Source organism: Filicampus tigris, chromosome 18 (assembly GCF_054856515.1).
Source record: "Filicampus tigris isolate MCC_2025a chromosome 18, RoL_Ftig_1.0, whole genome shotgun sequence".
Classification (NCBI taxonomy): domain Eukaryota; kingdom Metazoa; phylum Chordata; class Actinopteri; order Syngnathiformes; family Syngnathidae; genus Filicampus; species Filicampus tigris.
The window spans coordinates 2,147,437-2,170,129 of NC_141234.1; the positions used below are offsets into that span (position 1 = coordinate 2,147,437).

Here is a 22,693-nt window from a genome sequence, read left to right on the forward strand (position 1 = left end):
TTACTCATTGAAATTAAACTCCGAAATTAAAGTAAACTTTCACCATTAATCCATTCAAGCACCCCCCCATAAAAAAAAAAACACCAATAAAAACTTTCTAATAAGAATAAGAACACAAGCCTGAGCCAAGGTACCACTGTATCAATAAATGCAGTGAGAGGGAAACGTAGCGGGAGAGGCAGAGGTGGAAGTGGAATGGCGTGACACCAGGAAGAACCTCCTCAAAGGTCAGGGTGCAAACATTGAAAACTTTTTTGTAGCCCTCTACAACCCCCTTTCCAATGCATAACTGTCATTCAAATGCGATTAGGTCGTTAGTAAGCAGCCGTTTCATCACTAACTACAATTCGGAATGTGTCGTCTGCCGCTTGAATCTCGCGCCCCCTCATCTTCGGCATTTTCTGGAGATGTGACGTCACAGTAGCCGAATGAACGGTCATGAAAGGTCTGACAACGCCCCCTTCTGTTGGCTCGTGTGTTTCAAAATCCTCTCATTCCAAAACCATCGGTCGCCATTGAATGTGCTGTGTTGCGTAGCGCATGGAAACTGTACAGTCTACGGTGTAGCGAGCGGTTTAGCTATATCTACGTCACTTCCGGTGGCTAGAGCCACGATTCCTCGAGCTTCCATGAGGTTCGGAAACACTCGGAATAAGTAAAACCTACTTGCTGATCGATCTGTGGTTGACAACTTTCAGGAAGTGACTTGTATGTATTATAAAACCTATTACCAATGAGAATATGAATTTTAACAGACTCTGGAAAAACGTTTGCACCCTGACCTTTAAAGACAGGACGTGTTTGCGAAAAGAGAGCTGGTCACAACTGTTACCCTGGCAACCGCCAACAGCTCGCCCTTTCCGGCTACACGCTCTTCTTATGTCACAAAAACACAGACAGACATCATAGTGGGTTACCTTGAGGTTGGGCGTCTGCGTTTGGTCCACGGTGAACCTCATGAGGATGGTGAACTGGAGGTCGTTGGGGAAGGACTCCCTGCAGGGATACCATGCCTTAAAACTACCACTGTGGTGCTCAAATGTCTTTTTTTTTTTTTTAATTGTTTTTGTTTTTTGCACTGACCGCGTCACGTCCAGCGCCCTCTGGACCTTGGCTTGCACCGAGCCCAGCAAGTCGGCGCCCATCTTCTTCAGCAGTTGGGTGAGCAATACGAAGAGCCAGTCCTGAAGGTCCTCCTTGTGGACCAGGATAAAGTCCACCAAGGTCTCCAGGAACATGCTGAACACCTGGCAACAAACACACAGTTCAGGTCGGCTCCTTTCCTCCACCCCAACATGAAAACCAGTCATTACCAGTCACCATCAAATCTAATTGCCATTTGAAATCCTTTGCTAACAAAAAACAGCAGCACCTACCAAGAAATTCAAGTGCAGAGTTGTTGTGTGAATGAAAACGCACATTATATGGCAGTAGTGTCTTTGAAGACACAAATGGGATAAAACCATTTTTCATGTTTACAAATGAATTTTACCCTGTGAAAGGGGCGTCATGGAATTGGTCAAATTGACGTGACATCTGACATTCTTACATTTTTTAAATTATATTTATCATGCATCTTTTTTACTAAAACTATTGCAGTGTGACAGGGCCAGTTAAAATGGACTTAAGAGTCTAAAATTCTAGACGGGCAAAGATCTGATGAAGCATCTACTGCTTGCCTAGTTGACTTTATTCATATTGCAGTTACATTCTTTGTAATTATTCTTGCAGTGTAAAAGGGCGCTGGCGCCTTTTAGACGCCCTAGTTGTGCCAATGCCGTGGGTATTCTACCGCAAAGACAAATGCGTTCTTTGTCCGCAGGTTGTCATGAAGTGACTTTAGAAGAGTTTCACGTTACAATCCATCGTCAACGCTCCCATCACACAACAACCCAAAGGGACGCGCTGACGTCAGGGAACATCGTGTCTTTCAGGGAGGAAAGATTGCCGTCTAGCACATGGGTGAGCTTTTCATCTGAATAACAAACAGACTTACTCTCTGTGGAGTTCCAGTGAGCAGCAGCCGCAGCAGCATGGAGGAGAAACACAAGAGAGGCGCTGGTTAAATGCAAGAGACAACTTTGTGAAGTCAAACGTCTGGAAATGGAACGTTTTGCACGGAAGAGGTGCAAAAAGGAACCACAAAAAAAACAAAAAAAAAAAAGGGGGGGGGGGTAATGAGATGGGAGGGGGATGGGATGCGGTACCTTGAACGAGGCTGAGCTTATACCGGATTCTGCCGTGCCGTACACCCTGCCGCAGTCTCGCTGAAATTCATTGAAATCATCAAAAGGTCAAAAAAAAAAAAAAAAATCCAAGGAAAAAAGGGAGGTAGGGCTGGAAGAGGGACCCATGCGGGTTAGACGGAACGCAGTGAAGCTGGTTATAAAAAAAAAAAGGAAAAAAAAAAGGCAGCCTGACTGCTTTTCTAGAATTCTGAGGAAGAAGCAGCCAACATGGCCAACGACGGTCCGTCCAGTGAGATCACACGCACACTCGGGCGTGGCATGCCGTTAGAAGAACTCTGCATGCCTGTTTGTGTGTTTATGTGCACGGCATGCATCCTTGGTGAATAAACGTCCTGCTCAGCGGCATGTCAAATTGACCCAGAGTGTGAAGGGCGCCACTGTATCTGGCTTTGGGGTGACATTTCAGGATGAACTTAAAACGCACTACAACCTTGGAGGTGAGCCTAATTTCACCTTTTCTAAACTTCTGAATGTCCAAGTCACGACTTGATTTTCTCTAACAAGGATCTGAAGGGCAAAATTCACAACAGGTGTTTGAGCCATGACATTTTCCAGTTCTACGCCTCTCTGTGACTCTTTCGGCCTTCTCTGCATCTCTGCAACAAGATGCCGATGTGACGACGCCTCATATACCTGTTGTGAATTTTGCCGTTTAATAACAGGAGGGAAATGCTGACGTGTCTCCTCAGTTTTTGGGAGGCAGAATCCGGTACAGTGAGGAATGGCGGGAAACAAAATGATGGATTTGTGCGATTGTAACGACTCGAGTGTGCGGGAGACGTGCACGACGCATGCAAACCATACCTTGCTATGCGGGTCGGCGAACATGCGGGTGAAGATCTCACACAGCCTCTTCAACTCCACCCGACTGAAAATTATAATTGGTAATTAAATTTAAAAAAAAAACCTCAATTAGTTCTGTGAGAGCTCAGTTCTGGTGCCACATTTTTGGACACACCTAAGGGTGCGCTGGTTCTTTAGCAGGGCCTGGAGGCCCAGTAGACCCTCCTTCCTTTCAGACCAGTTGGCACTGGCGCAGCGGTTCAGCACCTGGACAGCCCACAAATAGCGGGCACATCACTCATTGATGTTGCCTTGGAGGAGGTTGAATTTCAGTGGCGTCACACGCAAACAGACAGACAGAGGGTCAAACCTCGGCCACATCTTCCGTCTGCCTCATGTAGGTGGGTATTGCGCCGCCGTTTCTGGAGCTGTAGGATCTCTCCGAGCAGGCGCTGGACGCGTCGCTGTTGGCGTCGTCGTCCGAGTACATGCTGTAGTTCTCGTACCGCCGCCGCGCCGGCTTCTTCTGCGGGACACGCAAAAAATACAGAGGAAGAACAAGGGCGGGAAATTACGCCAGCAGCTTTGCTTGACAAAGTCAAATACACACTGAATAAACACTGTACATCACTGAGGCGTTTAAGCACTAAGAACGGCTTCACAATTTTGCTGCGTAGTCAAAATTTGCTTCATGCGAGTGAAGATATCTATCTATCTCTATATATATAGTTCTAGAAGTAATTTCTGTTTTCTCCGCACAATACAACAGCTTTTGATTTTAGTGCGCTGCCCTCTACTGGATTATAGCCACATTCGCAGCTACTTTCACTGCTCTGACTCTGACCTCAGGCTGATAATAAACACCCAACGAGCCACAGTAACCTTTCAATTCCCCTGGAAAAAGACTGCCAAAAAGAACTAAACAGTCCAGGTACTTTTAGTGGAAAAACACTGCCGATGGTCTTCTGAGCGGTAAACAAACACACACACACACAACAAGGCAAGACTAGGAAAGACTAAAGCTACAAAGCAGGAAAAAAAAAAAAAAAGAGGCTGACCTTAGATCTCATGTCCCCCAACAGCTGACAGCATTAAACAAGAGGTAGAAGCAGGGTTATTTTACAAACACACACACACACACACTCGGACACGATTATGGTTTTCATACCAGGGCGTCTGCTAGTGCCTCCTCCACATCCGAGCCGGTGTTGAGGACCTTCATGGCGCTGACCGAGGACGACAGGCGGTTGGACTGACCCATGCCGAAACTCGAGCCTATTTAGAAGCAGATGGGACGGTCGTGAGAAAAAAAATGAGGAAAGACAGAGGACGTGGGGCTGACATGCTGTGGATAAAAATTAAAAACACATCAGGGACGACGACTCATCCATGACAAAACTGTAAGTTAATGTTATGACTGGTTAGAAGACATTTCAGGACAAAATATGACTGAAAGGAAACTGGAGGAAGGCGTCAGTGTCCACTGATACTTTACATACAGTTATGTTCATAGGAGCAGTGTGTGCATTTCTCTTATTTATTGAATAAAAGATTTCACTTTTCTATGGATTGCTGAACTAGTATAGAGCTGTACACATCTACTGACTGTTTTTGTGGCTCTTCACACCTTTGTCACATTTTCTTGACAAACTCAACCATGTAAAAACTGATAAATACTACGTTGACACAATTTGGATGGATTTTGATCTTAAAACACTTGCTGCTATCCTGAACACAACTGACACTGCTTTTAACACCATGGGGAGGAAACATGCGATTCCACTGGAAAGCTCTGCCATCCTAAATGCAAAAAATAACATAAAAAAAAACCCAACAAAAAATACAAAGAAGCAAGAAGAAGAAAACAGAAAAGTAGTGCAGCAAGGAAAAAAAAAAAAGATGCGAAATCAAGGCCGATTGGGTGGTTGGTTGGTTGTGGTACGAAGAACAAGTAGAAGTACTCAGCCTTCACCTGCAGCCCCGAAAGCGTCGGGTGTGTGGAGAGCTCCCGTGGAGCGAGAGTAGCTCCGCGTGGCTGCAACCCAGATTCACACACACATACATACACACACACAATTTCTGTTAGCCCCCTGCGCTGCTCCATGTTAATGGCGTGAGCGGAGTCGGAAAGTCCCCCGGAAAACGTGCGAGTGATTTGGCTTTGTTTGCTGTCAAATTTCCACCTCTCCGGGGTGGGCCGGCAGGCAGTTGTGGGGCGGGGGCCGGTTACTGCTACTCACCGAGGGGCGTGAAGGAGCGTACGGGGCTGGTGTCCCGGCTGCTTTCCCTGCTGGCCTCTCGGCTGCAACCCTGACTCATACTGGGTCGGGGGATGCGGCTGCCCCGGGCTGAGCCGGGGGGGGGGGGGTTTGAGAGAGTGGCAAAAAAAGTCGGAGAAGGAAGGAGAACATTGTGAAAGACAAAGAAAGAGAGAGGACAAATGTGAGGAAAAAGGAGGAGGAAAATGTGACATACATAAAGGAAGGAATGCGAGCACGGGTCAACTTCCAGTTAAAAATCAGAGTGCCAATTTCTAAACAGGCTGATTAGGCTTCAATGTTCATTCTTTTAGGCCACACCCACACGAACAAAGGTAGCATAGAAATCAATAAAAGGCAGGTGGTTCAGAAAACAGCCGTGTGGATCACCACTTTCAATGCATGTTTTCGGATGGGGAAATTAATGAGATGTGCAAAGCTCACGGTCTTTGGTTACATTTACTCAGTGCTACATCATTAGGTAGACCTGCACCTTCAGGTGGTCGAAATATAAACGAAAAGGAACGGGGGCTAAGAAAAGAGCCTGGTGGAATGCCACTCTATACAAGAGGATAAATTCTGTATAGTTAAAAACAAAGTCATTTTGACTTACCACACAGATTCCCCTTTACCAAGATTTGTGATTGCTCTGCCTTTTCCCGAAACAACTTTTTCAAGCTGACTGATTGAAATGGCCTGGAGGTTTCACTTGCCGCGACATCTCTTTCATTGGCATCTTATTCAAGGGCGTATACACACTGTGTTATTTCCATAACTGTGTAAGTGTGGACGTAACCTGCTCGCAATCCAAACTGATTCGTCTGTCTATAAGTGACATTGCAGTTTTTCAAAAATAACATGATTGATCTCTGGAAAAGCTCTCCGTGCTCACATTCACCACCATATTCATCCTGCATAACTGTTTTTAGCCATCGCAAAACAAGGACAAAGGAAGTGAGATGAATCGAGGTGGTGGCAGGAAGGAAGAACAGAAGGATGGATGGAGTGCTTGATTGCTCCTCAACGGATAATAATCCAGCCAATCAGGGTTAATCGCTGGCTTGATTACAGGGATGAAGATGAATTGATGTACAGCGAGAAGGCTCATTTGTTAACACGGAGACGCAAGGATCATGCGTTCGTATTGCGACCGTGACGTTTGAGAGCGAATTGGGACGACGAATAGACGGTAGATCTCAAATCTCAGACATTGAGCGGGGTGGGAGAGGCGGTCTGAGGCACAGCCTTACCTCCTCTGCTGGCACCGTTGTAGACCGAACTAATGCTGGAGGGAGCTGGAGAAGCAGGAATGGGAAAGAGGAGGAGGACATACGGGGAGCAGGAGGGTGTGAAAACATTTGAGACCCCAGAAAGGACTATTTTTTTTTTTTTTGACAGATTTCACTTACAGCTTTAGGAATAATAAATGCACAATCAGGGAAGATAACGGCCATCTTAGCTTTGTGACATGAATGCTTTTAAGCCAAGATGGCACTATTTCGAATGTGATTTTTTTAAAAATACATTTTATCACTCTCCTAAAATACTGACCCATGTATTATTTTTTTTCAGTTCGAAAAACAAAACCAAATTGTAATTACATTGTTGATTTAATTTCAGGAGTAGCCGATTTTCACAGAGGTGGCAAGCATCCTGAGATGTTTAAGGCAAACAAATGTCAAAATACCATCTGACTTAGGCCATTATTTTAGGAGGCCGACAATTTGCAAAAAAGGTTGGGAGGGGGGGGATCAGTTTGTCATAATGTGGGTTTTGTGTAAAATTTTGATGAAAGAAATTCATTTGACACCTTTTGGAGTAAGACTGCAAGCTAAGTGGCATACCGTGAATACTAACCAGATAAACTATATATAGACAAGTTCAGTCCTTTCCAAATCATGGCGAATCAATTGAATTGAACACAAATTGACCCCGATTAAGGATGACCTGAAGAATCCCGAGTTCAATTTTAAGCTTTAGGGCAAAGGATGGGAATGCTTCTGTTCTTAAGTTTTTTTCATTTTATACATTTGCACAAATCTCCCAAGATATTTTTCACATTGTCATTATGGATTATGTGGAGATTTTCCATGAAAAAGTTAATTCAAACCATTTTGGGAGAAAATCAAAACAAAACAATGTGGTAAAAGCGAAGTGCAAAGAATCCTTTCTGGCACTCACCGACAGACAAGCGTGTGGGCGAAGAGTCTCTGGAGCACCCTTGGCTGCGGGGGATGCGGCTCCGCCTGCGCCCGTCCCCGGTGGTCCCCGGCAGCACCCGGCGGGCCGACGAGCTCAAGGTGCTGAGCGCCGTGGTGGTCAGCACGCGGCCGGGTGAGCCGCTGCGGCTCCCCGCTTTGGGAAGAAAAGATGTCAAGTCGGGTGAATGACTTCCAGATCAATGATATTGATCGTAATGTGCCCATCACATCACGTGTGCAAGCCAACTTTCCATCAGCCTGGAAAACAACTGTTTTGTTAGCAACTGAGATTAAATCGGGTCGCCAGTGTGAACTCCAGCATGCATTAACTAATATACAGGTAAAAATAGGTTGAGTGGGACATCTATTTGAGGGAGGTGTGTATTTTCTCTTGATTGGATTCCTTAAACTCATTTTGTTATGACGCCTACGCTCCTCTGATTGTAACAAAGCCATTTTGGTCTGCAACAAGTTCTGCAAGTTCAAATGTGCGCATATGAAATTCAACATTTTGTTATTGCCGGTTTGTGTATCTATGCTGCTGTTTTTCTAAGCAACAGACAAACTGGCGCCAATGAAATGAGATCGTTACTACATGTTTGAGCATTTGAGAGATGCGTTTATTTTTCAAAAGTGGATTCTTAAAGCATCCGGCGAATAATTTGGTCAAGTCACACCATTATTTGAGGAATATTTGTCACTTTTCTGACCCTGTTTTGCCCCGTGATAAGTTGTGAACTAACAGGGATGTGGTGAAAACATCAGTGACCCCTCCAAGTACCCCAGCAGGGTGTGAGGAAGAGGAGGAGCTTGAGGTGACCATCAGTGCCAGGAAGGGGGGGGGGGGGCGACAGAAAAACGGGTAATAACCAAATGAAATAAATCATGAGGAGGCGTTAAGACTCTTACCACCGGCGGGGGTAGCAGACTGAGATCCTGAGCCATGGAGGTGTGGGGGGAAGGAACAGCAGATTAAACTAAAGTGAATGACGGGAAAAGCTTGGAAAGTGGCGTGATGGAACGGATACATTTCGTAAGAATCAAAATGATGAGGCCGAAAATGGCGGAGCTGTGCGGGGCCAGGGGTGGGTGGAGTGGTACATGTCTGGATATGGAAGCGAAGCCAGTCCACACCATGAGAAAAAGACCAAATTCAAAAATACACTCTTGTACATGCATGATGAGCTGACGGTTTAGTTTGTCCATTCGGCTGACTGGCTAATAATGCTTTAAGAATGTTGCTTGGAGAGTTTTGGAACTATTTTGTGTTTTCCACACCGAAGCCCGGTGGTGAAACATATCATGCCAAGAAACACGCACAAACACACAAGTACAGTGTGGAACCTCTAAAGTGCAATGCTCCAAAACGTGGGTGAAAAATACATCTCATGAGAAAAACTTTTTGGGTGTCAAAAAATTAATTGCATGTTTTACAAAAGCGCAGCCTCAGAAAGACTCCAGCCTTGCAACGTGCATTTTAACTTATCTGGTCGACAGTTACGTTAATGTTACAATGGTCAACTTTTCACACAACTAATGTTAAAACACTGACGTGATCTCGAATTATATGATGAAAAATGCAATAAAAACATTTGTTTTCCGCAATAACAGTATTTAACTGAGTTCAAAAGTAATAGTAGTTAAACATAAAATACATAAAAAAAAAATAAAAACATGTTTTCACCAATAACTGGTTAACATAATTCTACTTTTTTCAATTTAAAATAACTATATATATATTTTTTTTAGATTCACAAAAACAGATTAACCATAATCCCATATTTATGAATTGATATAAACAATTCAATTATTACCTCTGTTTTCCTATAGGACCTCAGAGGTTTCACTGTATTTAAAAAAACGACAACACTTTTTTGCACAAAAAAAACCCACCCGAATGAGAGCTTAGCGTGTGGGCCACCATTCCCACCGTGGAACACAGTAACACACACACGCACACATTTTGGCATACAGTATTTGACACACACACACTTGCACAAAATACCTGGTGTGCAATCTGATTCATCGGAACCTGAAGGGACAAAAACATGGCCACTGCCGTGAGGGTAACAGGTATAGAAACCCCACAAGGAGCAAACACATGCACACACTCCCACTCTCACACCATCGAGTTGTTCCTTGAAGGAGGTAACGTACGTTGCGACTGGGAGACCATTTTGGTGCGGCTGCGTCCCCTCGAGTCCACCTGGCTGGACACGCTGCTGGCGGTCGTCAAGGGCTGCTTGGTGCGCACGCGGCCTGTAAGGAGGCAACACGATTGTCACACACACACATCACAAAACATGGTGAGATTAGGCCTAGCATTAGCTTTAGCATGTAGCTCCACAAAAAGATGCACTAGAGAGCCGAAGCTGAGATAGCTGATGTTGGGTAAAGTCGCGGCTAAGTGCACAAGCCCCCGTCACACAATCAGTAAGAACGGCAGAAAAGTGGAACAGGGGGCATGGAGTTCAACACCTGACATTCATTTCTGTTGTGTTGAAAGCAATTATTGCTGTGCAGATGCGTTAATTTTAGGAAAATGCTGTGTGAAAGGGGCTTCATGTAAGCACTAGGTCCTCCTCCTACCTGTAGAAGAAGCCATTTATGGCTTGTTATAAATTGGCACCGACAAGGGGCGGACTAAGTCGAACTGCAAATTTGGACATGAGGAAAATTTTTTTGAACTGTTTTGTGTAAATGGCACATATTCATAGTTTAACTGGATTCTGTGGTAGAGGCACAGGTGGATTTTTCTTATTGTGATCAGTGTAAAAGGTATACGTATTATTCGTCCACCCATGGGCTTTGTGTTAAAGGTAAATATGAATTTCAGCCCCCCTCTTTTCTGTGTTGAAGGCAATGGTGGATTTCTTTTTCTTGGATTCAGAGTAAATGACACGAAAACCTTTTTTTTTTTTGCTTGGTTCTTTGTACTATGGTCAGATTACTTTCATTGGGTTCTATATAAAAAGGCACAGGAGTTTTTTGTGCTGGGTTCTGTGCAAAAGACACAGGCAGTTTAAAGACAGCACTCCCTTGGTCGATGTCAAACCAGGTGACAAAGGCATCTAATTATTAGTGTTAAAGGCACAAGCAGACAAAAACTGGATCATCTGGTTTCGCTGTGCCTCTGTATAAAAGAAGCTAAATAGAAATGCATCGCCAGAGCCAGAAAACATCACAGTATGGAGGAGATTTTAAGTGAGAGTGCAATCAGGGCTTTATATAAAAAAAAAAAAAAAAAAAAAAACATCATCAAACCTTTTGTTAATCACATTTTTGGATTACTATGGTGAAAAATAAGCCATCAATAAAGCGTTCCAGCCCTGATTGCACACCATTCGCGCGGGATCCTTCAAAAGCAGCCCACGTGAAGCCATTCTTCTAAACACAAAGCGCCAGAAAATGTTTTCCCTCCCTTACCGTTGTCTGACCCGGATCCTGAGGACAGACACACAAGGAGTAAAGACTAACCGGCTGAATGCTAGACGCATTAACTTTAAAAGCAATTGAATTAGAGGACGATTAGAATTAAGCTTTCGATCTAGTTATGATTTAGGACGCTAGTGTGATTAATCAGACAGCAGGGGGGGCTGTGTGGTCACACAAAGGGAGTTCGAGTGGGTGAGGGGAAGAGGAGGAGGAAGGAGGAAGAGATGATCTTACCATCCGTTTTATCAGAGGCATCATCTTTACAGGAGCGAGGGAGGAGGAGGAGGATGGAAAAGAAACAATCAAAGAAAGGGGGAAGAAAAGTGAACGCAAGGATCAAAATGAAAAGAATCAAAGCCCAAAAAAGAGAAGAGAAACGAGAAGTGTGTGTTAGTAACTTGAGCAGAGATAGTGAACTGGACGTTCAAACATGCACTGAAACACATTTGGCTGTGTTCGGAATCGCTCTCCATTAACTATGTAGTGCCCGATTGTGAATTCAAATCTGTGGTTAACGAGTATAGGTTATCCTCTCTCGTGCACGAAGTATCCATAATGCTTCTTGAAAAGTAGTGAACTAATGGGGGGAAACAGAAAAAAAGAAAACCCGAGATATGCGAGCTCTTTGTTTGTATTCATTTTGTAAAATACATTGAACTTAAAAGCAATTTCATAATTGGTTAGTTTCATACTTATTACCGAAGGTCCACCTGCTGATGTTCATGTGCTAGCTTATTGTCAAAAAAAGAAAAAAGCTAGTATTTTTTTTCCAGAATACTTATAATAAAAAAACAAAACATTGGTTATCTTAAAAAAAATTTAAAAAACTTTTCACTAAATAGAGGTGATCATTTTTAATTATAATAATTTAAGATGAAGGAATAAAATGTTTTCCCCACTAAATACAATGGTTATTTAAAGCAAAATACATTGTAAAAACTTAAGTACATTTAAAGTTTTCATAATACACGTCAGGTGTATTATTACAAATACTTTGGTTAACATTTAAAAAAAAAAAAAAATAGCACAAAAAAAAGGTATAAATGTTTTCTAAAAAATTAAGCCAACTAAATAAAAAATTAAAAAAACTTACTAAAATTAGTGGTTAACTTAATTTCATACTGACAGTTGAGACGTTTAAATATTCAAAAAATGTTAGCTGCCGGCATTAATCACTGGCTAGCAGCGATACGAGTTGACTCTTGTTCTGAAAGGTAAGAGGGGATTTTTAAATCCGTTTTTTTTTTTATATCCGTATATCGTGATTGCCGAGTATCACTGCGTGAAAGATTCCCAACACAGCCAGTGATGCGGCATGCAAAGCGCAAGCACCAGGAAATGGAGGAAAACACTCTGAAAATAAAGAGTCCATGTGTCGTCCCCCGGCTGCTCTCTGATTGGCCACCGGCTTGACTGACAGCCGCCCTTACCCAGTGAGGCGTAGGAGCCGGGGGGCAGGCGGCTGGGCCCCTTTGGCGCCGGCGCCACGTGCCGGTGCTTGGCCAGAGCAGCGGCGTTCACATCCACGTCACTGCGGGAGCGCTGCAGGGAGGCCGCCGACAACGACGACGCCCCGCCGCCGCCTTTTGAACCCACGGGGACTGACGGGGTGGCAGGGGGTGTGGGGGGGGGGAGCAGTGGGAGGAAGGTCATGACAAAAAACACGTGCAGGAATCACAGTACAAAAATAAACAGATGGGATGTAAACAAGCACGATGATGAAAGGGATGATGTGTTCCACGTGTGTGTGTGTGTTGAGTGTGTGTTTGTGTTCCGTGTGTGCTTGTGCACGTGTGGACTCACCTCGCCCCGGAGCTGCCGACCACTTTGAAGACAGCGGCCGACTGCGCAAGCAAGACAATATCAACTTTTAGAAAGTTTCAAATTAGAATGCGGCTGTTGATGAGTATGCTTTTAGTATTGTACTTTATTCCTGAAAGAATATTTTTGTATTTTTTTCAAATGTAATGTATGGTTTTACTTTTTTTCTAATATATATTTGTATCTTAGTTCATTTTGTGTTTTTGTTCATTCGTTTGCATGATAGTAAAAATGTAAAAATATATTTTTGTATTTTTCATCTACTGTATTTTTTGGTACGATAGTATAACCGCTTTTAGAATATTTGGGGATTTTTCATCTGTTTTTTCCCTGATTTTTTGAATGGTTTTCTATTTTTTTCCCCGATAGAGTTTTATTTTTGTTCTGATATTTTGTTTTGCATATTTTTTTCTTTAAATGTTATTTAATTCAATTGTTTTTTTGTATGATTTTATTTTCTCTCTATTGTTTGCATTTTTTCTGTTTGAATATTTTGTATATTCCTGGTTTACACACATCTAATAAGAATATTTCATTGAATATTTTTGTATTTTTCGTGTAATGTATTTTTTCTTAATCTGCCTTACTTGAGGCTCTCCTGCGAGGACGACGACGATCGGTCGCTCTGAGGCAGCGAGGCCACGCTGCCCGAGCTCTTCAGGCACGACTGCAGGGTGCGCTGGTACGACGATTCCAGAGAGTTGTAGAGCGCGTCTGCCTCCCCCGGGAAGTGGTTCCTCAGGCCCCAGTAAGCCCTGAAGGAAGGAGGTAGAGAGATGAGATGGTGAGTGAGGAAAGTGCTCGGGTTTCCTCAAATGAAAACATTTTGGAGCGCAGCTTACTTGCGGGCTTCTACCCGCGCCTCCGAGTCGGCGTCTCGAATTCCCTTCTTGATGCTTTCCACTAAAACAGCTGTGTGCCTGTGAGAGAGAAGTATGTGTAAATTGAAGAAAATGCACAATATTAGAAATAAAGATACAAAAATACATACATATCTGCCCATAAATAATGCACATGTTATAAAGAAATCACAAAACATTATTATATGAGGTCAAAAAAAAATACGCTGGATGAAGAATACACCACATGGAGTCCTCACCTCTCTAGAGAATGCGTCTGCCACTCTTGCAGTAGAAGGTCCAAGAAGTCATAACAGCGCCTGAAGAATGCATTTTTCTTTTGAATGATGACCACGTGATTGTTGTTAGCTTTAAAAGTGCATATTGACCTTGTCTCACCTTCTAACAGCCACAGACTTGGACGCGCAGTTACTGGTTATCAACGGGATCAGTCGAGGGACGTGCGTGTGCTGAAAGAAAGACACAAAGCCCATCAGACATCATGAATATCATTTTAGAAATGTAAAGTCTGTATCTAATATGGAGTACATTTTTTGTTTAGTATATTGTATTAGCATTTCCAAGATTTCAGTATTTTTCTTCCACCGTTGTATTTTTTCCATGTTTCCTTTGTTGCATTTCATCCTATGTTGTGTTTTTTTTTTTTTAATGTATTTTGTCTACGTGTATATCGCGTACCTTTATGATGATGCGAATGGCCGACACGCCAGAGGTGGCCATGACTTTGGCACAGTTGGGGATGAGGTTGAAGAGGATGGGGACGATGGCTTCGGCGCCGTGGTCGAATTTGTTGCCCAGCACGGACGAAAGATGTCTACACGTAAAGGTGCTATATTAGCGCAATACTATACCAAAAATGGGGTTGAACATACAGTATACATTAGTGACACCTACGCCACGGTGATGCAAGCCTCTCGGACCACTTGGGATCGCAGGTCCTTAGCGGAGAGCTTGAATGCTCCGTCCAGGAGGCGGAGGTGCTGGTAGAAGCAGTCATAGGACGTAGCGCCGGCCACTAGCAGGGAGCGGATCTTCTTCATCTGATGACATTAAAGTAAAAAACACCTTCAAAAATTAACATCACTTGAATTCCTAAGACCAGGTTACAGCGGGGCATCACTTACGGCGTTGGCCCGCTGGTCCCAGTCATGCTTGTCATCGGAGCAGATCTCCCGGATCTTGTTGAGGTTGTCCTCCAGATCTCTGCTAGAGTAGATCTAAAAGAAGATTTTTGTTGTTGTCGTTTTTGGAGAGAAGCCAAGCAAGGACTAAGAACAGCCCCTTTTGAAAAGATGTCAATCTACCTGCACAGACGGGACATCTGTGAAGGCTTTGACAAAGTCATCCTCGTCCACGGCCCCGGCGCTTTCCTTGGACCCTGCAATGTCACAGTGTGTGATACAAAAATAACTGGATCACTTTTAGGCTCTGCTGGAGGTGCTAAGATACACATTAGAAACAAAAATCGGGCTCAAAATGGAGCATGGTGAACTGAACTGTACTAGAAAACTGATACTGGAACACAACTTGCTTGGAATCAATACAAGGATGAACACTCCAAAGCAGCTTGAGCAGGAAGACGAACGGAAGCTCTCAAAAGGAAGAAAATTGCTTACTCTTGTGTTTCCAAGGCACTGCCATGGATGGTAATAATAAAAGCGTTGTATTTTTTAAAGGAGCAGCATGCTAACCTAGCTTTCCGGCGGCATTTGCTCGACGGGCCGCCGCCGACTCGGCAGTCTTCTTGGGAACTTTGGGGATTTTGAAGCCCGAAGATGATGAACGGTTCCCATCCACGCTGTCGTCATCGTCAAAACTTCGATCTGCGGAGAGGGTAAGGCGGTTAGTTTGTCTTGATGAATTGATGCATCAGAGAGTGTTAAAAGTAGGCGTTTATCCGCCTTGTGTGTTTCACACAATGAAAGTGAGTGAGTCTTGGGTCACTGTTACTACCTCTGACGCCAGGAATTTGACAAAGCATTTTTGCTCCCCAAGTTCTTGTTGGTACCTTTCATACAAAACAGCAACACGAGACAACAACTAGATGACAGGAGGTCCATTATGACCCTGTATAGTCACTTTCGTTTCGCTAAGTGGTGTGCCGTGAGATTTTTTCCGATGTGAAATATGTGCCTTGGCTCAATAAAAGGTTGAGAAACACACACAACTCAACACAAACTTAAGGCCCAGGGAGCCAGATCTGGCCCACATCATTTCATGTGTCCCGCAAAAGCAAATTATGTGCATCGTCTTTGCTTCTCGCTAGAACACCAACATTCCAAATATCTTCACTTTTTAACATGTTGAGATATTGCAAGCATTTTTGGTTACCAATCCCCCTTTCAAAAACAAATGTAATAATATTTGAACACGTTTATTGCTATTCATCACTTTGTTGTATATATGTAATATAAGGTGATTTTTATTTTTATCGGGGTCCACAGTCATAACGGTCAACTAATATAACTAGCATCATAACTACCAGAGGACAAGGACTTTTATAATCTGGCGACAGCTTCGCAAGGCATTATTAAATCGATCCGAAAGACCGATGGGTCCATTTTGACAGAGACACAATTGCGACAATACCCCAGACAATGGCAGATATTAGGCCAGCTGGGAGTCTAGCATGTGACACAATGCAAGACAATACATCATGGAGACGGAGAAGGGCAAATGCGACAAAGCCGCCCGGCCGGCACCTTTGCTCAAGTGCACATGAAAACATCACTGGCACTAAAGAGGTCCAAACAATCATGCATACAACGCCCAGGTCCGCCTCCACACTCACAGTCACAGATGCGTTGACAGATCAGTCGCCTCATTCTGGAGGGAGGCGGACGTGCCGGCGCCCCCCTCTTCTGCCGGACCCTTGCCTCACACAAAACGCCGGGCGAACGATGACATGGCCCCGCAAAAAGAAAATCCCTGCGCCCCGGCGAGTGCCGGCATTTTCTTTCACTCCTCTTTCCGAGCTCTCCCGGTCCCCTCCCTTTGCGCTCAGCCAGGATTTGGACAGCCAATCGGATGAGAGGTGACATCATCCTGTTGCAGCCAGTGCGGAGGCAGCACACACGAACACACGCAGGGAATTTTAACAGGCTTTTTGGCTGTGAGTCTCTGGTTAAGCTAAACTCATTAGCATTGACAGCGCATAACAGGCAAAGTCTGGACGCAAAATTTGCGGGACGTTTGTTCAATAAGAAATGGCAAAGGGTGTCCAGAGCAATAAAAACACTCACAATTTCAAGTACATTTCTTGGGGTTATAAAAACTATTTTAATTGTTGCTGTATATGATTTCTCATGTGCACATAAGAAATACAATTACTATTTTCGGTGACTTTAAAATCACTTTCACTTGTGAATTTTGCACGTTAGAAAAAAAAAAAGTGTTGCTGATTCTGAGATTTATTAGCATGATCATTGTAGTTGCAATTTTGTCACAGCCTGCGAGGGTCTCGAATCAGACCCTTGTGGAGTATCCATGCTTGTGGACAAAGGGCAAAAGACAAAAAAGACAGGAAATGAGGGGGTGGCAAGGATGAGCACAGACCAGGCAACATGCACACAGGCTGTTGCCGTGGCGACGTGCAGGCCAACTTCTAACCATTAGACCAAAATAAAATGCATACAAACAGCATCTATACTTTGCTTTGTTCCATTGTTGCACACTTCTCTTGTACTATTAGAGAAACAGACAACATGCACAATATTTTAACGGTGATGTCCAAGAGCAGCGTTGCCATAGTAACAGGAGACTGACATATCACAATCTGTCTGTATCATACTGCCCCCGGGTGGCCAAAGCGTGCACTCCAGAAAGAGCAGCACAATGTCCATTAAACTGAAACAAAACAAAAAAAAAGTGACAAAAACAGTTTTATTCTTTACATTTTATTAAATTATGTAATTACTATATGTTTCTAAAGTACATATTTTTTTTCCCTTATTAAAAAAGACATTACAAAAATTTGAATTGGGTTGTTTTGGGAAATGGAACGGATTCATGAAAATGACATCCATTCTCATAAGGAGAAATATGATTTTAGACGCAAGAGTTTTATGAACACGAAGCAGTTGCGACCACATGGATGCTTTGTTTTTAAAGACACAAAATGGATGCATCACAAACCACCTTAATAAAAACAGCGGGGAAGGCGTTGTGCAGTCGCTCACAAACTCCCATCAAAACACGACTGAAAACACAGGCCTGGATTCACACAGACAAAGTCAGACAGGTATAATTGGAGATCTCAAGTGAGGGCGACGGGGGATAAATCATAATATTCAGAGCACAGATTTCCCCTGGCAACCCACCGAACCTTGGAAACGGGGTCACGCTTTCCATTCGCAGAGCTGCCGAGGCATTGGAGCAGAATGAGATTGTCTGCGAACGTGTGTACTGTGGACACAAAGTAAGTGTGTGTGTGTGTCAGTCACTATCAACACCAAAAGTATGCAGGCCATGAAAGCTGCTACTTGCGGTCACTTTGCAAGTCGACAAATGTGTTTGGCGTGTACGCCGCTTTTATTGTGCGGCCTGACAACCATCATTTCAGACAGGACGAAGCTGAAGAAGCGTGACTGGGACTTTTTCCGTATAATAACAATATAACAGCTAACTCCATTTTTGTTGTTTTTCCAGAGAGCCATTTCAAATTTAATGGCTGCTATAAAATTGGCAGGATTTATATCTTGGAAATTTATGTGGCAATGATTACTCCTTTTGGATACTTGTTTTTACAGAAATTGTGGTTTTCTTCTGTTTTATTTCCCAAACATCCGTCAAATCGATCAATATTTCATTTCAAAGATGAAAATATTTATTGATACCAACATGCAGATGCACTGGCACCCAAGTACTATTTAACTTCAGAGTCTTCTATTATTAGTCTTTGAATCTAAAATTATGGGAAGTTTTTGCATGCAGCATGGAAATGGGAGTTGCCCCAGCGTTGCACCGATGAATGGGAAGCGCTGAGCGCAATCATGGACTGCACCTTCAATGTCAAAATGGGAACCTTGATTTTGACCATTCCAATGACACTAATGGAGTGGGCTCACTCACTCAATTTCAAACAAATGGAATGAATCGCTAGCATATATTCCAAGGCATTAAAGTTGGTTGACAAGTAAACAAATAACCCAAACAACAACAAAACGGTTTTAAGTATTTTCATATTTAAAAAAAAAAAAAACGGAGATTTAATGAGCAAACCTCCTTTGTCAGAAGCCAGCAAAGCAATCAGATAATGAGATCAACAGAACAGGACTTGGGTTGAACTTCACGCCTGTTTCAAACTCTGCAGCTCTCCCCCTTACACTGGTGCCATCCTGCCTCTGCTATTGGTCAGACACCAACTCCCGAGGCGGAACCTTTCCAGGACGACTTTAGCCCCAAAGCGAACAACTTCACAGAAGAAGAAGAGAGTAGTCAATCTTATCAGATGACTGCATTGCAATCCCTACAACAATAGTAATAATAATAATAATAATAATAATAATAATAAAAACCAATAGGGCACCACTGCAGAGCCTTTGTGAGCTTTTTCATGACATTTAAGATGATTTCACCATAAAAGCGTATGGTGGCCGTGTTTTGTGTGGGTGCCAGCGACAACACGGCCAGATGGGATTAAACAACACACACTTACGGCCGCCATCTTTCCCAAAAGCCATGACTGGAGCTTGCTTAATCTCGCTGCCGCCTTCGTTTTCTAACCCTCAGTCTGTCTGTGTGTCCGTCATGATGAATGGGGGCGAGGAGGCGCCAGGCGAGAGAGGCAGCGACCCGACCACTGACCAACTGACGAGATCTCGGTCAACTTCTTTCCCTTAATCCTCCTTCCTTCCCATTCTCTCCCCAACAGCTGCCTCAAAGCCCTGAAGAGAGCGATTATGGCGTTCTCTCTTCAGGTTTAATGGGTCCGACGCAACACCTTGGATAACCATCATCCACACGTTTGGGTAGATATTCCTTTGAGACCAAAAACAAGCCAAACGACGAGACCAAGAAATTTGTGTTCTATAGCGAGTGGTCAAACATCGCTGCCATGCCCTTGCTCACATGCAATTATAAAAAGTCCAAATGTTTGAAATCGAGTGCTGGCCATCTGTGTGGAAACAAAATCTCTAGGACGTCTTCTCTTTACAACTGGACAAAATGACATCAAAATGGCCATTCTGAACCAAAATGGCACACTTCTTCCACTGGAAATGGCAAAAATGACCCTAAATGTCTGCTTCACGTCAAAATGGCAGAGTTCCTGTATCTTTTTGGGGTATGGCTTCTTGAGACCACCCGTATTAGGCATGCCGACCAAATTTCATATTGCCAAGTTAAATTGGACATGGGGGCTGAACTTCCAGACTTGTCTTTCACTCAATTTTCACTCGAATGAGTGACTTTGGTCATTCAAGCAATTACCTTGGCGGAGACAACTGACATGAAGATTTAATGCCAAGAAAAGCACACGACTTAGCCAGGAACATCAAGTGACTCATGCTACCACCAATGACAATTCACTTGCACGTGCAAATAAAGCTGTCGATAGAGTAGTAGATGCACCGCTGTACTGTAATGATCCTAACACACGTGCTCGTTAATACCCGTGCCAATGTGCAGCCAAGCAGCTGCCCAAGTTAAAAGTAAACCCGCCTGCCTGCCTGCCTCTCCTCCCCACCAACCAAGCACAGTTGCCACTGGAGACGGCATCTTCAAAAACACTCCGCTGCGAGTAAACAAGCTGATGGCTGTGATATACGGTGACACGGAAGCCTAAAGATACACTAGCGTGTCCGGCTAATAGTAAGACTAAAGAGAACGTAATACGAGCGTGGTATATTCATCTGAAGACAGGCGAAGAAACGGATAATTACGTTTGAACCACACAGAAGTGTTTTTTGTTGATCCGACAAAAAGGTGTAATTTTAGCTGGAAAATACATATAGCAAAAATAATAAAATAGTAGGTGTTTAACTTTCGGTTCGAGCATAAATAAAAATTGCGCAACACGCGCAAAAAAGAGGCCCAAAAGTTAGGTTTTAGATTAAATAATAAAAACAATGAAAATGCAAAAACAAGCTAGCTAATAATGATGAAATCATCTAAAAATTACAAAATATTAGAAGAAATTAAAAATGTAAAACTCTGACCATTTGAGTTTTATTTGCACAAAAATTATACATTAATTTTGTTGTTTCAACAAAAACAACTAAATGTAGAGATGTATGCTTTTTCTATACCAAAATACAACTGCATTTTGAAAATTTTGCATAAAAATGAAATAAAAACGTACCCAAATAAAAATGAAACACATTTGGAGCTTTTTTTGTTGGACAGTGACAACAATCCAAGTAGCTTTATAAACTGCACAAAATGTGTCCATATACACTTTTTTGTCCCATACAGCATGACAACATCAATTCTATTTATACTTGGACAAAGAGAAGGTCACGCACTGTCCACTGTACGGCTGCACACACACACACACACACACACTAAACCATTAATCCTGTTAGGTCCGATTACATGGCAACCGAGTGACACAATCACAAGAGCACACGGTCAAGCCGCAAACACAACACACACGCACATACATGACAAGAGCAAAATCTTCTTGACATGACTCAACAAGATGGTGGGCGTCGTCCAGCAAAGTAAATAAGACGAGACACTGACCGTGACTGGGGATGAGAGCCATGTTGCCTGAATTCAGAGCCTCATCAAAGCGAGCGAATATGGTCTGCAACCTGCAGGGAGAAGAAAACAAATGTTAAATAACCATTACGTCCCGATCTATTTGTTCTTCCTGTTCCTATTGATGTTTTCCACCGCACGTGAGCGTCTCTCCGGGTGGGTGTGTCGACACAACAACAACACAAGATGGACGTCGCCTCGCCGGTTTGCACATGTATGACAAAAATAGAAGCGCAACACGCCCTGGGGTAACGCGCACTCTGCTCACCGCTTTGATTCCGACGTGTAAAATGGACTCCCCCTCCTTTCATTTGCATATTAAATTGCCAAAGAGAGGATCTGCTCCTAGTTTCCACAGCGTATTCCCCCGGCTGGGCGCCGAGCCGGTGACTCGCTCCGTTCTTCAGCTCTTTGTATCCAACATGGTGCAGTGGCTCTCCGAGGGGAGGGAGGGAGGCGAGGGGAGGGGAGGGCAAAGCATGCACGCAACAAAGCACCACCTACTGTTCTACATGCGTACTGGACGTGTCAATCGAATGCTGGGGGGTGGTGGCGGGCAGGGAGGGGGGGGGACACACAGTCATGCCAAGGTTTGACTGTGTGTGTGATAAGCAGCCAGCAGATCTGGTTACCCTTTACATAACCTCCCTCCATATACACACATGCGCACGCGCATTGTGGTCAGGGGGGGGGGGGGGGAGGGGCTGCAGAGCAAAAAGACGAGCCATGTCTGTGTCGCCTCACCCCGTTTGCCTTCTTTGTGTTTTCCGCAAATCCACATTTGTATGTAAGCAAGGCAGCTCAATAGTGACAAGTCTACGCTGTAAGATGGAAGACGCCCAAAGTGGAGGAATACTCAACACGCCGTGTGCCATTCAGCTTTTTATTTTCAGGTCATTCTGGCAGGTGTTGAATGAATATGAGGTAATAACACCTTAGTACCTTGATTTAAAAGTCACCCCGATGTGAGTTTCTCAAGATACAAGGAAGGCATTGCACGCAAAAAAAAAACAAGCACAACAAGCAGCAATCTGGCAGATGTGAATAATATTTGAAAAATGAAGCTCCAAGCTGTGTGTCGCCACTCCCAGTAGAAGTTTACTGTGAACTTCAGCCCAAAAAGAGAATCACATTTTGTGCATTTAACCAAACCACATGAAGTTTGTCTTACAAAAGACAACTAGCTTAAGGCTAACACACAGTGCAAAACAAATCCGAAACTAAACGTTTTGTCTATTTGAACACAAGCGCGAGCAACAAATAAAACAAACCTCACATGGATATTAGGGCCTGACTGATGATGAACATCTTTTCTGATTACCATGTCCGTCTCGCTTGCTCATCCCATTTGCCCTCTTCATGTTTTCCTCATCAAAAGTCCACAG

General features: G+C 43.6%; 1 protein-coding gene across 16 annotated transcripts in view; it reads right to left on the minus strand.

The window, feature by feature from the left end:
• clasp2 (cytoplasmic linker associated protein 2) overlaps positions 1–22,693 on the minus strand; it is a 37,412-nt gene that overhangs the window by 5,412 nt on the left and 9,307 nt on the right. Inside the window, exons 7-35 of one of the 16 annotated variants that reach the window (XM_086013955.1) lie at positions 21,291–21,361; positions 15,299–15,430; positions 14,912–14,985; positions 14,732–14,824; positions 14,502–14,647; positions 14,286–14,421; positions 13,986–14,056; positions 13,847–13,906; positions 13,590–13,667; positions 13,335–13,502; positions 12,730–12,770; positions 12,357–12,527; positions 11,161–11,184; positions 9,649–9,750; positions 9,497–9,523; positions 8,401–8,427; positions 7,472–7,645; positions 6,541–6,585; positions 5,273–5,380; positions 5,005–5,067; positions 4,201–4,307; positions 4,091–4,114; positions 3,403–3,558; positions 3,208–3,299; positions 3,054–3,117; positions 2,208–2,267; positions 1,997–1,999; positions 1,084–1,247; positions 918–996 (exon numbers count right to left, since the gene is read on the minus strand). In XM_086013955.1, the coding sequence (XP_085870081.1) occupies positions 918–996; positions 1,084–1,247; positions 1,997–1,999; positions 2,208–2,267; positions 3,054–3,117; positions 3,208–3,299; positions 3,403–3,558; positions 4,091–4,114; positions 4,201–4,307; positions 5,005–5,067; positions 5,273–5,380; positions 6,541–6,585; positions 7,472–7,645; positions 8,401–8,427; positions 9,497–9,523; positions 9,649–9,750; positions 11,161–11,184; positions 12,357–12,527; positions 12,730–12,770; positions 13,335–13,502; positions 13,590–13,667; positions 13,847–13,906; positions 13,986–14,056; positions 14,286–14,421; positions 14,502–14,647; positions 14,732–14,824; positions 14,912–14,985; positions 15,299–15,430; positions 21,291–21,361 (2,560 nt within the window). Of the gene's footprint in view, positions 1–917; positions 997–1,083; positions 1,248–1,996; positions 2,268–3,053; positions 3,118–3,207; positions 3,300–3,402; positions 3,559–4,090; positions 4,115–4,200; positions 4,308–5,004; positions 5,068–5,272; positions 5,381–6,540; positions 6,586–7,471; positions 7,646–8,400; positions 8,428–9,496; positions 9,524–9,648; positions 9,751–11,160; positions 11,185–12,356; positions 12,528–12,729; positions 12,771–13,334; positions 13,503–13,589; positions 13,668–13,846; positions 13,907–13,985; positions 14,057–14,285; positions 14,422–14,501; positions 14,648–14,731; positions 14,825–14,911; positions 14,986–15,298; positions 15,431–21,290; positions 21,362–22,693 lie in introns of all 16 variants that reach the window. The other 15 variants (XM_086013939.1, XM_086013940.1, XM_086013943.1 and 12 more) reach the window with 15 other exon arrangements.